Below are 18,354 nucleotides of genomic sequence, written 5' to 3'. Positions count from 1 at the left end.
GCTTGGAGAAAAAAAAAAAAAAAAAAAAAAAAAAAAGACCCCAAGCAGTGCCCTAAAAAAGGAAATTTGGACTTACACCTGGGGTTTCCTCCAGCCTCCCGTATGCTGTGAGGTCCCCCGGCAAACTCTTACTTTTTTGCAGTCCCGCTGGTGGCTGCAGAAATCCGTCAATTTCGGCTAAAGTTGTGCATGCGCACCATCAAGCCGGTCGCCGTAGGAATCCTGCACATGCGCGGTTCTCTAAAGACTGAATCCAAAGTCCAAATTTTTTTTTCAGGGCACTGCTCAGTATCCCTTTATTACAGTGGAGCTTTGGTTTGCGAGCATAATTTGTTCCAGAAACATGCTTGTATGCAAAACGCTCATACATCAAAGTGCATTTCTCCATAAGAATTAATGGAAGTTCAGACGGTTCATTCCACAGCTAAAAATTGTTTATAGAAAAATATTTAATACAAAGTGCTGTATAAAGTAAAAATACATAAAGCATATTAACCTGCATTTTACTACGTCTGAAAAGAATTGTGGCTGTTAGAGATGATAGGGTGAGGGGTTATTGTGTAGCAAGACTTTCACTATAAGTACCTGAATCAATGGTTTCTATTGGCTCATCTGAATGTTTTTCTTTTTGTGGGGCTTTAACCACTTCCCGACCGCCTAACGCACAGGGGCGGCCGGGAAGTGGAGCCCGCAAGGACCAGCTCACCCACAGAGGCGGCGGTCCTTTTAGGGGCATGGGTGGAGCGATCGAGTCATCCGTGACGCAATCCTCCGCCGGCGCCTGACTCCGCTCACCCGCCGCAACATCCCGCCGGCCATACGGAAGCGCCGGCGGGATGTTAACCCCGCGTTCGCCGCATACAAAGTGTATAATACACTTTGTAATGTTTACAAAGTGTATTATACAGGCTGCCTCCTGCCCTGGTGGTCCCAGTGTCCGAGGGACCACCAGGGCAGGCTGCAGCCACCCTAGTCTGCACCCAAGCACACTGATCTCTCCCCCCCCCCTGCCCCCTGATCGCCCACAGCACCCCTCAGACCCCCCCTGCCCACCCCCCAGACCCCTGTTTACACCCAATCACCCCCCTAATCACCCATCAATCACTTCCTGTCACTATCTGTCAACACTATTTTTTTTAACCCTAAACTGCCCCCTGAGGACTCCTGATCAACCCCCCCCCTACCCCTCAGATTCTCCCCAGACCCCCCCGTGTACTGTATACCTCTATCCCCCTGATCACCTGTCAATCACCCCCTGTCACTGCCACCCATCAATCAGCCCCTAACCTGCTCCTTGCGGGCAATCTGATCACCCACACCAATAGATTGCCCGCAGATCCGACGTCAGATGACCTCCTAAGTTCAGTGTTTACATCTGTTCTCTACCCTAAACACCCACTAATTACCCATCAATCACCCCCTATCACCACCTGTCACTGTTACCCATCAGATCAGACCCCAATCTGCCCCTTGCGGGCACCCAATCACCCGCCTACACCCTCAGATTGCCCTCAGACCCCCCCCCCTTATCAATTCGCCAGTGCATTAGTTACAGCTGTTCTTCCCTGTAATAACCCACTGATCACCTGTCAATCACCCCTGTCACTGCCACCCATCAATCACCCCCTGGCACTGCCACCCATCAATCAGCCCCTAACCTGCCCCTTGCGGGTAATCTGATCACCCACCCACACCAATAGATCGCCCGCAGATCCGACGTCAGATCACCTCCCAAGTGCATTGCATCTGTTCTCTCCTCCAAACACCCACTAATTACCCATCACCCCCTGTCACTGCTAAGCACACCTATCCATCAGATCAGGCCCAATACAACCTGTCATCTAAAAGGCCACCCTGCTTATGACCGGTTCCACAAAATTCGCCCCCTCATACACCACCTGTCATCAAAATTTGCAGATGCTTATACCCCTGAACAGTCATTTTGAGACATTTGGTTTCCAGACTACTCACGGTTTTGGGCCCGTAAAATGCTAGGGCGGTATAGGAACCCCACAAGTGACCCCATTTTAGAAAAAAAGACACCCCAATGTATTCTGTTAGGTGTATGACGAGTTCATAGAAGATTTTATTTTTTGTCAAAAGTTAGCGGAAATTGATTTTTATTGTTTTTTTTTCACAAAGTGTCATTTTTCACTAACTTGTGACAAAAATAAAATCTTCTATGAACTCGCCATACACCTAACGGTATACCTTGGGGTGTCTTTCTAAAATGGGGTCACTTGTGGGGTTCCTATACTGCCCTGGCATTTTAGGGGCCCTAAACCGTGAGGAGTAGTCTAGAAAACAAATGCCTCAAAATGACCTTTGAATAGGACGTTGGGCCCCTTAGCGCACCTAGGCTGCAAAAAAGTGCCACACATGTGGTATTGCCATACTCAGAAGTAGTATAATGTGTTTTAGGGTGTATTTTTACACATACCCATGCTGGGTGGGAGAAATCTCTCTGTAAATGGACAATTGTGTGTAAACAAAATCAAACAATTGTCATTTACAGAGATATTTCTCCCACCCAGCATGGGTATGTGTAAAAATACATCCCAAAACACATTATACTACTTCTCCTGAGTACGGCGGTACCACATGTGTGGCACTTTTTTTACACCCTAAGTACGCTAAGGGGCCCAAAGTCCAATGAGTACCTTTAGGATTTCACAGGTCATTTTTGTTTCAAGACTACTCCTCACGGTTTAGGGCACCTAAAATGCCAGGGCAGTATAGGAACCTCACAAATGACCCCATTCTAGAAAGAAGACACCCAAAGGTATTCCGTACGGAGTATGGTGAGTTCATAGAAGATTTTATTTTTTGTCACAAGTTAGCGGAAAATGACACTGTGAAAAAAAACAATTAAAATCAATTTCCGCTAACTTGTGACAAAAAAATAAAAAAACTTCTATGAACTCACCATACTCCTAACGGAATACCTCGGGTGTCTGCTTTCTAAAATGGGGTCATTAGCGGGGTTCCTATACTGCCCTGGCATTTTAGGGGCCCTAAACCGTGAGGAGTAGTCTTGAAACAAAAATGACCTGTGAAATCCTAAAGGTACTCATTGGACTTTGGGCCCCTTAGCGCAGTTAGGGTGCAAAAAAGTGCCACACGTGGTATCGCCGTACTCGGGAGAAGTAGTATAATGTGTTTTGGGGTGTATTTTTACACATACCCATGCTGAGTGGGAGAAAGCTCTCTGTAAATGGACAATTGTGTGTAAAAAAAAAATAAAAAAAATTGTCATTTACAGAGCTATTTCTCCCACCCAGCATCGGTATGTGTAAAAATACACCCCAAAACACATTATACTACTTCTCCTGAGTACGGCAATACCACACGTGTGGCACTTTTTTGCAGCCTAACTGCGCTAAGGGGCCCAAAGTCCAATGAGCACCTTTAGGCTTTACAGAGGTGCTTACAAATTAGCACCCCCCAAAATGCGAGGACAGTAAGCACACCCCACAAATGACCCCATTTTGGAAAGTAGACACTTCAAGGTATTCAGAGAGGGGCATGGTGAGTCCGTGGCAGATTTCATTTTTTTAGTCGCACGTTAGAAGAAATGGAAACTTTTTTTTTTTTTTTTGTCACAAAGTGTCATTTTCCGCTTACTTGTGACAAAAAATTAATATCTTCTATGTACTCACTATGCTTCTCAGTGAATACTTTGGGATGTCTTCTTTCCAAAATGGGGTCATTTGGGGGGTATTTATACTATCCTAGAATTCTAGCCCCTCATGAAACATGACAGGGGGTCAGAAAACTCATAGATGCTTGGAAATGGGAAAATTCACTTTTTGCACCATAGTTTGTAAACGCTGTAACTTTTACCCAAACCAATAAATATACACTGAATGGGTTGTTTTTTTTTTTTTATCAAAAACATGTTTGTCCACATTTTTCGCGCTGCATGTATACAGAAATTTTACTTTATTTGAAAAATGTCAGCACAGAAAGTAAAAAAAAAAAATCATTTTTTTTGCCAAAATTCATGTCTTTTTTGATGAATATAATAAAAAGTAAAACTCACAGCAGCAATCAAATAGCACCAAAAGAAAGCTTTATTAGTAACAAGAAAAGGAGCCAAAATTCATTTAGGTGGTAGGTTGTATGAGCGAGCAATAAACCGTGAAAGCTGCAGTGGTCGGAATGAGTGCCTGGTCCTTAAGGGGGGGTAAAGCCCACGGTCCTCAAGTGGTTAAGAAAGAACTTATGTAATGACAGTTGCTCTTGTCTACATTTGAGGATTATGGAAAAATGTGACATTTAATATACATAATGCTTGATTTAAACGACACCTGAAGTCAGAGGGATGTGACTTTTTCCTTTAAAAAAAAAAAAAAAAAAAAAAAAAATATCATACCAATTGCTTAGGTTCAGCTAATCTTTGTGGATTCAGTAACGTCTGAATCACACACCTGAAAAAAGCAAGCAGCTAATCCAGTCAGACTGCCTGATCTGCTGATATGCTTGTTCAGGATTAGAGGCAGAGGATCAGCAGGACAGCCAGGCAAACTGTAGTGTTTAAAACTAAAAATATGGAAGCCGCCATATTTCTCATACTTCAGGTGTGTTTTAAGTACCATCTTGCAGCAGCAAGTATAGAATTATCGGTTCAGCTGTGATGATGTGCCGTGCATATATTACGAATTATAAAACGCCAACATATTCCGTGGCGCTGTACAAGGTATATGTACTATGCTTTTACTGCAAGACGTTGCTTGCCTGTCGAGCCAAAATGGTATACATAATTTTTGCTTGTCTTGCAAAGCGCTTGCAAACTTGTATTACACAGGGCGACTTTTTCTGCTAAATGGAGCTGCTGACTTTGAGAAAAAGTCGCCCTGTGTAATACAATGTAACTATGGAAAGATGGGTATCATTTTAAAGCTCTCTTTCTCCTCTTTCTGACGACACCTAAATCGTCGTTCTACGCCTTTTAGTTTTCTCTATATTCGCGATCGAAATTGCGGCCGCTGCAATTTCAATAGCGAAAATAGCGAAAACTAAAAGGCGTAGGGCAGCGGTGTATATATCATTGGAAAGAGGAGAAAGAGAGCTTTAAAATGATATGCATCTTTTCATAGTTTCTGCACTGCTCGGAGTCCCTTTAAATTCACGAAAACTGACCATAATGAATCTAAGGCCCCATTTTCATTTACGAATGGGAGCCAAAGGGATGTGATGAGGCTATGCATCACTTCAGCATCCCCCGATGTGGAAGTGAAAGGTGGAGACAGGACGGATGCAGCCGTGCAAGAATATGCAGCATGCTGCAGATCTGATCCCGCACCGCTGCGGATAAACAGCACGCAATGGAAACTGTTCCAGTGACATGCTTTGGTTTCAGTTCAGCCACATTGCACTGCGTGTAGTGGAAACGGGGCTTTAAAGGGACTCTAACAAAAATGTTGTGTTTTCTACCATCCTACAGGTTCCTAAACCTATTATAATGTGCTCTGGCTTACTGCAGCTCTTTCTACTATAACCATCTCTGTAATAAATCAGCTTATCTTTCCCCTGACGGACTTGTCGTCCTGTGTCTGGAAGGCTGCCAACTCTTCAGTGTGATCTGCTATGCATGCCCCCTCTATGCACACTCCCCTGTGTGTATACAGCCGGAGGGCCCTTTTCCACTAGCAGTCGCTAGCGTTCAAGATGAACGCTAGCGATTGCTGAATCGCAAAGCTAAAAAAATTACCGGCGATTTCCCGACGTTTGCGGCCGCGATTTTGCTATGCATAGCAAAATCGCGGCAAATATCGCTCCGCCGCGCGTTCGCGTTCCTGTAAAAAACGAATCGCGGTAGTGGAAATGACCTACCGCGATTCCTATGTTAAAAAGCAAACCGTAGCGATTGTAAAATCGCTAGCGGTTTGCGACTTTCCGATTCAGCAAGCGCAAACGCGCTAGTGGAAAAGGGCCCTGATTGTGTATGGATGTATTTTCTATGTGTGGACATACTGTACATCAACCTACTTCCTGTTTTGGTGGCCGTTTTGTTTGTTTACAAACAAACTTTTTAAAACTGTTTTTGACTACTTTTAATGCGGCAGGGAGTGGCGAAATTGTGACAGAGGGTAATAGGAGATGTCCCCTAACACACTGGTATGTTTACTTTTGTGTGATTTTAACAATACAGATTCTCTTTAAACTTCAGTTGCTCTCAGTTATAACTGAAAGGACAAATGAATTTAAAAGTTATGCCCATGTTCCCCAATGGCTCAGTTCACAGTAGATGTGTTAATTGAAAGATTTTTCATAATGCATTGCTATGGAGAAGAAGAATAAACGTGTACTAACTGATTAAGTGTAAATGGGGCCTAAGTCTTCACAATGTGTTAGCAGATAGTACACAGAAATATCACTACAGGTAGTCCCCGACTTATTTACTTAAACTTGTATAAGCAGTTACAGAGGGGCACACTGGAGGCACAGAGGGGGTACAGGGGACAGAGATGGCACAATTATGTTCCAACTTAAGAACAGATTCAGGTTAAGAACAAACCTACAGTCTATCTCATTTGTTACCCGGGGACTACCTGTACTTGGTACAGCTTATCACCAGGGCTGTGGAGTCTGTACAAAAATCCACCGACTCCTCAGTTTAGAATTCCACCAACTCAGACTCCTCGACTCCGTCTCCTCTAATTTGCATATTACAATCTTGTTGATTGATAGTATGTAACATGAAATTCATCTCTTAACTGCCAATGCTTAGGAATTTTAAAAGACAACTGAAGTGAGAAGGATATGGAGACTGCCATATTTATTCCCTTTAGTCATAGACTAAAACTAGTCCTTGGTAAGAGTACTTGTAAAAGGTACAGACCGGAACAAAGAACATCTATCAGGCCCTAGGCAATGTAACTGTGGGTACATGTAAGAGTGATGCGCAGGTACTCTGCAGGGGAATAAGGAGATTCTTCCTCTATTATACATTCTTCATGCACAATCTGAACCAGGTTTATGGGTGATAGACAACACCTTTGTGTTCAATGTGCACAACATTCTCAGTGGATTCCCTGCAGCTCTGTGGGGAGTGCATATGTAGAGTATAGTACTACTGTGTAACAAAGTAAACCTGAGACAGATGAAATTAAAGTTTTATACATGGGGCTTCCTCCAGCCCCCTTCAGGCTAATCAGTCCCTCGCTGTCCTCCTCCGCCACCTGGATCTTCTGCTAGGAGTCCAGGTACTTGAAGCAGTCTGGCGTAGTGCGCATGCACACACTCCGCCACCAGACTGCGCTGACTGGCTGAATTACCAGGACTCATAGCAGAAGATCCAGGTGGTGGAGGAGGACAGCGAGGGACTGATTAGCCCGAAGGGGGCTGGAAGAAGCCCCAGGTATGTACAAAAATTTTCTTTTCATGACAAGACAAATAACATTTATATCATGCTTTTCTCCTGGCGGACTCAAAGCGCCAGAGCAGCAGCCACTAGGGCGCGCTCTATAGGCAGTAGCAGTGTTAGGGAGACTTGCCAAAGGTCTCCTACTGAATAGGTGCTGGCTTACTGAACAGGCAGAGCCGAGATTCGAACCCTGGTCTCCTGTGTCAGAGGTAGAGCCCTTAACCATTACACCCTCCAGCCATTTCATCCTTCTCAGGTACAATTTAATTCGTAGTCACCTAACCAAATTTTAACAACATATCAAATTATTTGATTTCATGAGCAAAGAGAGTGCATACATTTGCATAAATCAGAATCAACGCATGGTCTCATTGACCATCTCTATTAGTGACACGGCTACACATCAGGCTTTATACTTACATCATAGATGTTATTTAGTATATATGTTACGGCCAGAACCCGAAGTGTGGCCACTTCGCGTTCTGGCCAGCCACTTTGGGTTCTCCTGTGTCAGGCTTCCGCACTGCCTTTAAAAAAGTTCCTCTGTTGCTCAGCAGTCTTTTTGAACTCTGTGGAATTCCCCGGGGAGAAAATGTACCTCTGCTTCATCTATAGCCTAGGTTCTCAACGTGTGGTACGCGTACCCCAGGGGGTACTTCTGATGGTTCCAGGGGGTACTCAGGCTTGATACAATTAACCAAGAATAACAAATTTAGAGTTTTAGAAAATACTACATCTTATTTAAACAACATCAAATTAGCATTTTAGCAAATTAAATGCAATAGCAAAATGCTTGGAAGTTGTTTAGAACCAATTATCATGTATTAAGGGGTACTTTGTGATAATGTTTACTATGCTAGGGGGGTACATGGCGAGTTCAGGGTTTTAAAAGGGGTACATACCAATAAAATGTTGAGAAACACTGATCTATAGTACTCCCAAAAACTGCACTTGTATTTACATTTTGGAAACTCATAACTGACATCCCACAGTCAAAGATTGTTATTTAAAGAGAAGGAACACATATCTTACCTTTTCTGATGCTGTTGCTAATTTTGTGCCACTTGCGTCAAAAGCTAAAGCTGCCAGAGGGCTGTCATGAGCAGGGATCATATTAGCTGCTCTCTGTAAAGTAAATGTAAATGAAGGTTTAGGATCACGAAAGTTCATTGTAGTTTTCTTTATAAAAAAAAATGGTAACCTGCTTAGCATGCTTTAAGTTATTATCCATAATCTGCAAATTAAAGTGGCATACAGAGTGGGGCAAATGGAAACAAAAAAAAACATACAAAACTAAAGAAGAACTCTGGGCCTAATATTAAAATGAGGTCTGCAAAAATAATACAGTAGTCTTAAATTAGCACCTAAGCTGAACAAGTGCAAGTATTCATGTAGGACATATACTGCAACAAACAAACATGGCAGCAATGGCAGATGTACTAAGGGTGGCTAAACACTTATTAAAAAAAATCACGTGTGTTTCCACTCATCTAATAAAACCGAGAAAAAAAAAAAAATTATATAGATAGATAGATAGATAGATAGATATATATATATATATATATATATATATATATATATATATATATATATATATATATATATATATATATATATATATATATATCTATCTATCTATCTCAATAAGATTCAGGTCAGGACTTTGACTAGGCCAAACCGAAGTCCTCATTTTGTTTTTCTCCAGCCAGAGGTGGATTTGCTGGTGTGTTTTGGGTCATTGTCCTGCTGCAGCACCCAAGATCGCTTCAGCTTGCGTTGACGAACAGATGGCCAGACATTAAAACAACCCCAGACCATCACACTACCACCACCATATTTTACTGTTGGTATGATGTTCTTTTGCTGAAATGCCGTGTTACTTCTACGCCAGATGTAACGGGACACACACCTTCCAAAAAGTTCAACTTTTGTCTCGTCGGTCCACAAGGTATTTTCCCAAAAGTCTTGGCAATCATTGAGATGCTTTTTTTTTAGCAAAATTGAGACGAGCCTTAATGTTCTTTTTGCTTAAAAGTGGTTTGCGCCTTGGATATCTGCCATGCAGGCAGTTTTTGCCCAGTCTCTTTCTTATGGTGGAGTCGTGAACACTGACCTTAATTGAGGCAAGTGAGGCCTGCAGTTCTTTAGATGATGGGGTCTTTTGGGGTCTTTTGTGGCCTCTCGGATGAGTTTTCTCTGCGCTCGAGGTAATTTTGGTCGGCCGGCCGGCCAGCCACTCCTGGGAAGGTTCATCACTGTTCCATGTTTTTGCCATTTGTGGATAATGGCTCTCAGGGCTGGTGCACACCAAAAACCGCAAGCAGATCCGCAAAATGCTAGCAGATTTTGAAACGCTTTTTTTAATTTTTCTATGGCGTTTTGCTAGCGTTTTGCGGATTGCTGCTGCGGTTTTCAGTATAGTAGATTTCATATATTGTTACAGTAAAGCTGTTACTGAACAGCTTCTGTAACAAAAACACCTGCAAAACCGCTCTGAACAGGCGTTTTTCAGAGCGGTTTGCGTTTTTCCTATACTTAACATTGAGGCAGAAACGCATCCGAAATCCAAAAAATGCCTCACCCAGGCATTTTTCGTTTCTGCAAAACGCCTGCCGCTCTGGTGTGCACCACCCCATTGAGATACATTGACCAAGCAGATCCGCAGCCGCAAGCGGATCTGAAAACGCCCAAAAAGCCGCTCGGTGTGCACCAGCCCTCACTGTGGTTTGCTGGAGTCCCAAAGCTTTAGAAATGGCTTTATAACCTTTAGCAGACTGATAGATCTCAATTACTTTTGTTCTCATTTGTTCCTGTATTTCTTTGGATCTTTGCATGTCTAGCTTTTGAGGTGCTTTTGGTCTACTTCTCTGTGTTAGATAGCTCCTATTTAAGTGATTTCTTGATTGAAACCGGTGTGACAGTAATCAGGCCTGGGGGTGACTACAGAAATTGAACTCAGGTGTGATAAACCACAGTTAAGTTATTTTTTAACAAGGGGGGGACAATCACTTTTTCATACAGGGCCATGTAGATTTGGAGTTTTTTTCTCACTAAATAATAAAAACCATCATTTAAAACTGCATTTTGTGTTCAATTATGAAAAGCGCATCGCACCAGTGTGTACAGGTCTTCACAATTTTATTTATTTTTCAAAAGACCTTGCGATTAAAAAGCGCATGCGATTTGAAAAGCGCAGCACAAGCGCAGCAGTGTGTACAGGCCCTTAGGGAGTCTTGCCTACTGAACAAGCAGAGTCAAGATACGAACACAGGTCGCCTGCGTCAGAGGCATAGCCCTTAACCATTACACTATCCAGCCACTGGATGTTGTTTTAAGGGTAAGGTCACATCACATAGTGATCTGATTTAGGCTTTTACTATTTATGATCTTTGATGAATTAAATCCATTATTATTATTATTATTAATTTATAAAGCGCCAACATATTCTGTGGCGCTGTACAAAGAAAGAAACAAACATGAGGAAGAATACAGACAATGGTATACACCAATATACAAAATACAGAGTTGGCATTAAGTACAGAATCAGCACAAAGTACAGAATCTGTAATAACAGTGATCAAATTCAGATAAATAAATCTGTAACAAAATTGATGTTTGATTGATGTTTTGCACAAAGCACTACTGCACTTTGCATTTGTCCCCTGACAAAGCCCCCAGAAACTATGAGGGTGAAACATGTTGGGCTAAGTCAGTGATCTGCAAACTTTGCCCTCCAGCTGTTGAAGCGAACCAGAGACGAAGCACCCTCATGTATTTTGCCATATATATCAGTGGGAACATTAGAGAAAACACCTACCCTGCTTTCTGTTTCATACTTCAATCAACACTACTGATAACAAGCAGGCTGAGCATTGAACACCCAGTTATTCGGGCTCGGGTCAGCTCGGCTGGACATAGTCCAGATGTGCGGGATATTGGGCCGAACACCAAGCCTAATTGAAGTCAATGGGAACCCGAGCATGACTCATGTATTTTACCATCTATATCAGTAGGAACATTAGAGAAAGCACCTACCCTGCTCTCTGCTTCATCCTTCACTGCTCAGTCTGCCTGTTATCAGCCCTGATAAATTCTCCAACTGAGCATTCAGTCTGGCTTTGCTCAGGAATCATAGCAGAGCCAGAAGGGGGCAGGCTTGGGCTTGAAAAGACATCAGAGAAGACAGATTCAGCTATGATTCCTGAGCAAAGCCAGATTGAATGCTCAGTCGGGGATTTGATCAGGGCTGATAGTGTATTCGGGCTCGGGTCGGCCGGACATGGTCCAGATGTGCGGGATATTGGGCCGAACACCAAGCCTAATTGAAGTCAATGGGAACCCGAGCTAAAGGGTGTTTCGTCTCTGGTTCACTTTAAGGAACTATAAGTCCCACAATGCATTGCAGGAGTCTGAAAACCAGTGTCATTATTCATAAAGGCAAATGCACTATGGGACTTGTAGTTCCTTAACAGCTGAAGAGCCAAGTTTGCAGATCACTGGGCTAGGTGGAAGGTGGTGTTGTGTTTAGAAACATATATTCAGAATAAGAGGGATTTAAAGGGGAAACATCCTGAAGATATTGTGTACCTTACGGTCACTAAAAGTGGGTCATATTCATATTCTACCTTCATTCTCTTATGCTGTTATCATAGGCAAACGCAGCAATTGTTTGTAAATATTAAAAAAGTTAAAATTTAAACAAGATTATTTATCTCCTACAAGCAGTGAAATGTGTGTATTTAATGTTTAGGATGTCTGAAACAACAGCAAGAAACACTATGCAAACAAGTAAATTTAGTTTTGAACCTTAAAAGTTTTCCTTTCATATTCCCTGAGCACTGATCAAACGATTGTGCCTAAAAGGAAGCAGTTTACCAAGATACATGCTGGGAGAAAAATCCAGTATCAACAGCATGCATGCGAGTCAGCAGCTTCCTGTATCCACAATCCACAGCACTTGGAAAACAAAAGTAAACAAGTGATCTATGCAATGCTGTATAGTTTATGTTCAAGTGAGTATTTGGCATTTAATTTAGAACGTATATGTGGGATGTTAATCAACTATAAAGCACACTAAGCACTCACTCACCAAATTAACAGTGTCAAACACTTGGACTTCTCCAATGGAAGCACTTCCAGGATATGCTAAATAGCAGTTATCACCATTGATTGACAGAGCACACAGACCTTAAAATAAAAAAGACCCGAACATTAGAAAGTGCCCTCCATAACAACAAATTCCAATTTAACATCCAACAAGGACTGCATATATGGACCTGCAGCCAGTTTAAAGTGACACTGAAGTGAAAAAAAAATATGATATAATGCATTGGTTGTGTAGTACAGATAATTACTAGAACATTAGCAGAAAATAAAATATTCTCATTTTTATTTTCAGTTATATAGTTGTTGTTTTTTATTACATTGCATCATTCTCTAATATTTACAGTTTACACACTACATTCAGCATTGTAAATGATTTCACGAGCAGGCTAGTGAACTTCTGAACTTTCCTCTGCAGAAAAAAACAAAATGACAGACACTTGAGATAAGCTTCAGAAGACAGAGCTCTCTGCGACTTTGGAAGTCGTGGAGAGAACAATGGCTATTTGCATAGATAGCTGGAGTTTCTTAACTCTTCTTGTACTGGAAACAATATTAGACTCATATCTACATACATATAAATTTATTTTTACTTAAGATTCCCTTTAAAAGGGTACCCAAAGTGATGGCAAAGCCTTATTTTCTTAACAGTGCCTCGTGGGTGGAATTTTTTCTCCAACCATTACTACTACAGATTACTTATGGGACTTCACATACATAAGTTTCCTACATAACTGAAAAAAAAGTTAAGTTCCATTCATTAGAGTTGAGTAACATCCAACAAGAAAACTAGCAACATTCAAACCTCTGATAGCAAACATAGGATTACATTTTTCTGTCATGGAGGTCTAACTACAATTTAAATTACCAGCTACATTGATACATTTAAAAGGCATGTGTGATATTCTAGCGTTCAAGCGTCCTAGAAGAAAAGGACTTAAAGAACATACCTGCAGGGTTAGGAGGAGTTTCTCGAATTGTGTGCAGGACTTTCATGTCTCGTATATTGTGTATGTAGAGAGATTCTTCCAGACATACTATCAGCCTCTGCAGTGAAAGAATAGTGGTTGAGATGGCTCTCAAAGGATATTTGACAGATAACTAAAAATGGCAATTGTACCCAACAAGCCCCACAACAAATGCCATTCAACAAGGTTTCAAAAATGTTCACACTATTAAAGCTTCAGTTCTGGGTGGAGCAGGGCAGACACTGATCCCATTTCGGGTCTTTAGAACAGATTTTCTAGGACACAAGTACTTTTCTCACACATTCAGCATATCACTTGTTGATGAAAGTAAGGATGACCAATGAAATGCAGATCATTCAAATCTGATGCAGGATTATGCAAATACATGCAGCTTTTAATGTAAAAAAACAAAAACCAACATGTAGCTTAAAGAGACTCCGTAACAAAAATTGCATCCTGTTTTTTATCATCCTACAAGTTCCAAAAGCTATTCTAATGTGTTCTGGCTTACTGCAGCACTTTGTACTATCACAGTCACTGTAATAAATCAACTTATCTCTCTCTTGTCAGACTTGCCAGCCTGTGTCTGGAAGGCTGCCAAGTTCTTCAGTGTTTTGGTTCTGCTATGAACTCCCCCTTCCAGGCCCCTCTATGCACACTGCCTGTGTGTTATTTAGATTAGAGCAGCTTCTCTCTTCTCTCATCTTTTACAAGCTGGATAAATCGTCCTCTGAGCTGGCTGGGCTTTCACATAGTGAGGAATTACAGACAAGGGCAAAGCTGTTTGCAGGAAGAAAAGAGCAGCCTGAAACTTCAGTGCCTGGGAGATGCAGGGGGAAAGAAACACACAAATGATCTCTTGAGATTCAAAAGGAAGGCTGTATACAGCCTGCTTGTGTATGGATGTATTTTCTATGTGTGGACATACTGTACATCAACCTACTTCCTGTTTTGGTGGCCATTTTGTTTGTTTATAAACAAACTTTTTAAAACTGTTTTTAACCACTTTTAATGCGGCGGGAGTGGCGAAATTGTGACAGAGGGTAATAGGAGATGCCCCCTAACGCACTGGTATGTTTACTTTTGTGTGATTTTAACAATACAGATTCTCTTTAACAATGGACTAAATTCCACCTTGGCCAAATTCAATTATTCCTATTTCAAGCTGCATACATCAATTCGGTATTGTTTGCATCTCAATGACCATCCCCATTGGTTTGTGATGGAATTCTTTAATAATGTATTTCTTAGCTGTGGCTATGCCTTGGTGAAATTTACTGGTAAGAATGTAAAATAAAAATACATTCCATTTTCTTATGGTAGCCAAACTAGTAGTAGACTGTTTAAAGTCGAACAAAATAAACTGTGTAGTGGATGGGGTAGGTGTACTTAAAGCGGGATTCTCAGCCACAAAACCAAATTCTATTTAAAACACTGCAGTGTGTTTAAAATGCGGCCAGAAAAAAAAAAAAAAAAAAAAAAAAAAAAAATCACCCTACAGTACAAGTGTTCCAATCTATTCTGGAATCTCTCTGTTATTTTCTCTCAGGCTCTGTTCTATGCCATCGCCAAGGACAGTGAGAGAAGGGAGGCTTGTCATCTCCCCTCCCACCAGTCTGCTTCTCACTGATTGGCTGAGCAGAATGCAGTGTGAAGCTGCCTAGCTGAAACATTATCCTCTGCTCACTCTGTTTACAAGCAAGGCTGAGGTGACTCAGCGATTGGAGGAGAAAGAAAAAAAAAAAAGTTAAGGGAAGAAATGACATTAGGATTTAGCCTCAAACTGTGGGAAAAATACATGGTCCCCACCAGGAACAGAATTCTCTTCATTTACTTTATAAAATTCACGGAAATAAAAAACGTGGACAGTACAATACATCTGTTTTGTAAGTAGATCAAGTATTTATCTACTTATATAAGTGTTTTTTCCCTGGCATAGTATGGCTAATCCTCCTGCTTTGAAGTGGACCTGATCTCTTGTACAGGACACAAGGAAATCATAAGAGAAATGCATCCTGTATGTAGTCAAAGAGTTTAGCCTGTGTAATTCCCACTCATTTGTGTCTAATCACTGGTTGTAATTTGATCTCCCTCTGTCACATGACTGCCTATGGCAGATAAGCCCATTTGAAAGTACAGGCTGTAAACAATGCGTCTGTTTTCATGAATCAGGAAGTAGAAACTGTGCAGATTTATTTAAGGAGTTGAATCAGCTGAAAGAAAAAGGGTTTTTGTTTAAAGTTTTGTATGTGGTTGTGTTTTTTTTAGAGCAGAGAGGAGTTCTGAGTTCAGGTCCACTTTAAATGTGTTAAAATCAGGTTATATAGGTTGGCCTTCACACTAGAAAGGTCACATGTGGAGCCAGAGCCAGGCAAGTAAGCAGGGTGAGTATGAGGAGAACTAAAAGTACTCCATTTATTTAACTATGTTGATTTCTACAGATCATGCTGTATCTGTGTGCTAGTATTTGTTTTAATGTATTGTGGGTCCTCTGTTTGGGGTGTTTATCACATTTCATGTGTGTAGTCAAGGTTGTATTCATGTTAGTGGTAAATAAACTCTGAAGCGCCATAAGATTAACCCTTTCCGATCCACTGACCTCTTTCCCCCAGTTCCTGATGTCAGAAAATTTCCGATAAGGAGCAATATTACTGCCAGTGCCGCCGGTTCTAATCAGACACGGTGCAGGCCCTGTGATCAAAGTGTCAGGTGATCATCTCCAGGACCATGCTGCGCCACGTAATATAAATAATGTGGAAGTGTATGGGCTGCCCCTGGCAGCACTGTCAGAATTAGTCTGGCACGGTGTCAAGCCCCTCTGACCAAAGTGTCAGACTAAGTGTAAATAATGCATTACGTCGGTGCAAGTGCATTGCAGCACGGAGCTAGCGTGCACGTGACCCATCAGCTCCCCTCAGCAGAGCAGGAAGACATTCATTCCCCCCAGCACATACAAAAGTTAACGCTGGCAGAGGCGGCATGCTTTTAATTGATTGGAAAGGGTTAAAGGTCATTAAATGAAAACTAACCAGGCATTACCAATTGCAAATACACAGTTTTTCAACACATTGCCTTCTGCAGTAGTTTTCTACTTTTCAGTAATTAATACAGACGTGGACAACTATGCTGGTACTCCTATTGCTCATTCAAGGGTTTACCTGCATGCCATCAAGTAAAGCAATGGGCAAGTGTTAACAGAGAAAGTATTGCTCATTGTAAAAAAAATAAAAGAAGAGCTTAACTGGGAAAGACATTTGCTGATTACACTAAAAACAGACAAGTATTTGGATAAAGGTAATTCTACAAACTAATCTTTCCTTTTATATTTGTATTGTGTTTCCAATTGAGCAATCATTCAACTTACTTAAATGAAGAAAAAGTAGTAGCTCTGCCGTTTGGTATCATCATGTGTCCCACACTGACCATGGACCAGAGAAAGCAAGAAGGAGAAAGTTGTCGAAGGTCAGAAAGAAAAAAAAAGAAAAAAAAAAAACTATATAGACATGCATTGCATACAAGACCATCTCCAAGCAGCTTGATGTTCCAGTGACTGCGGTCGGAGAGCAACTGTTAAGGCACAAAGGGGTTGATTCACTAACGTATATAGCGTGAGTAACCTCCTGATACTCGCACTATTTAATCAGCTTGCCTTAATTCCAATTCCCTGCGTGCTAGTGGCAGTGTAGCGTGCGCAATTAAGGTCAGTCAGAGGAGCGTCCGCTCGGCGCACGTTAGGCTGCGGCAGTGCAGCATTGCGAGCGCCGGTAACTTATGCCCGTTCCTTGCCAGCAACTGGCACTCCACTTGTCCTGCCCCTAGCCCCTTAAAGTCCAATGACATTAAAGCGGAATTAATCCAAGCAATTCTTCTTTGTTCTAAAACATTATTTACAGCATATTATATACTACCAGCATTTTTTTTTTACTAGAACACCATTCAAAGGGTTAAACACAGGACAGAAAAGCTCAATGCGGGGAAAGCTGGACAAATCCGAACTAGAGATAATGTTATCTGTTTACATTTCCCACTTGATACAATTAAACACAACACTCCTCTGACACTGCAGAGTCTCCTGAACAAAGACAAAGTATTTCTGCTTGTATTTCAACATGAAAAGAAACCGTAATGAACAACATGCAAAGTCAGCTCTCAAAGCAAAAAAGTGTACTTTGGAAACTTGTAATTTCTAAATGAATAATGATACTTATGCATAAAAGCAAATATGATAACCGTATGGCATATAAAAAGTAGGAAAACATGTTTTTATTAAATATTATGTCAGGGTTTTATACCGCTTTAAAGGACGTGATGCCTGCACTTTGATTGGCCCAATAGGCTGCCACTAGCGCCTGCAGTGTTTAGGGAATCGGTATTAAGGCACGTTGATTAAATAGCACGAGTAACAAGAGGTTACATTAGTGAATCAACCCCACAGAATTGTAGAGAACCGGCCAGGACACTACCACAATGGGAAAAGGAATCCTAGAATAGACAGAAAGACAATAGTAGACAAGAACCAAGGGGCATCTTCCAAAGAGATACAAGCTGAACTCCAGGGTCAGGGTTCATCAGTGTGTGCCTACACTATGACTTTTAAAGGCGACAGTGGGGTTCAAAGAAGAAGTTCCAAACGATTATACTACTGAAAACTATGAAAAAGCCAGGACAAGAATTTGCTAAAGTGCATACTGATGATCCATACTGCTTGTAGAAGAATGCCTTTTCAAAAGGTGAGAAAAAAAACGAGTTTCTTGGCATGTCACATAAGCACTATAGCTACATATATATATATATATATATATATATATATATATATATATATATATATATATATATATATATATATATATATATATATATATATATATATATATATATATATATATATATATATATATATATATATATATATAT

At 41.2% G+C, this 18,354-nt stretch overlaps 1 protein-coding gene across 1 annotated transcript in view; it reads right to left on the bottom strand.

The window, feature by feature from the left end:
• Positions 1-18,354, bottom strand: part of WIPI2 (WD repeat domain, phosphoinositide interacting 2) — an 80,366-nt gene that overhangs the window by 36,526 nt on the left and 25,486 nt on the right. Inside the window, exons 4-6 of the mRNA XM_068244847.1 lie at positions 13,423-13,519; positions 12,459-12,556; positions 8,402-8,494 (exon numbers count right to left, since the gene is read on the bottom strand). Of these exons, the coding sequence (XP_068100948.1) occupies positions 8,402-8,494; positions 12,459-12,556; positions 13,423-13,519 (288 nt within the window). The remainder of the gene's footprint in view (positions 1-8,401; positions 8,495-12,458; positions 12,557-13,422; positions 13,520-18,354) is intronic.

Source organism: Hyperolius riggenbachi, chromosome 7 (genome assembly GCF_040937935.1).
Source record: "Hyperolius riggenbachi isolate aHypRig1 chromosome 7, aHypRig1.pri, whole genome shotgun sequence".
Classification (NCBI taxonomy): Eukaryota; Metazoa; Chordata; class Amphibia; order Anura; family Hyperoliidae; genus Hyperolius; species Hyperolius riggenbachi.
The sequence above is the reverse complement of the archived record's forward strand: the minus strand, read 5'-3'. Positions and strand labels throughout refer to the sequence as shown.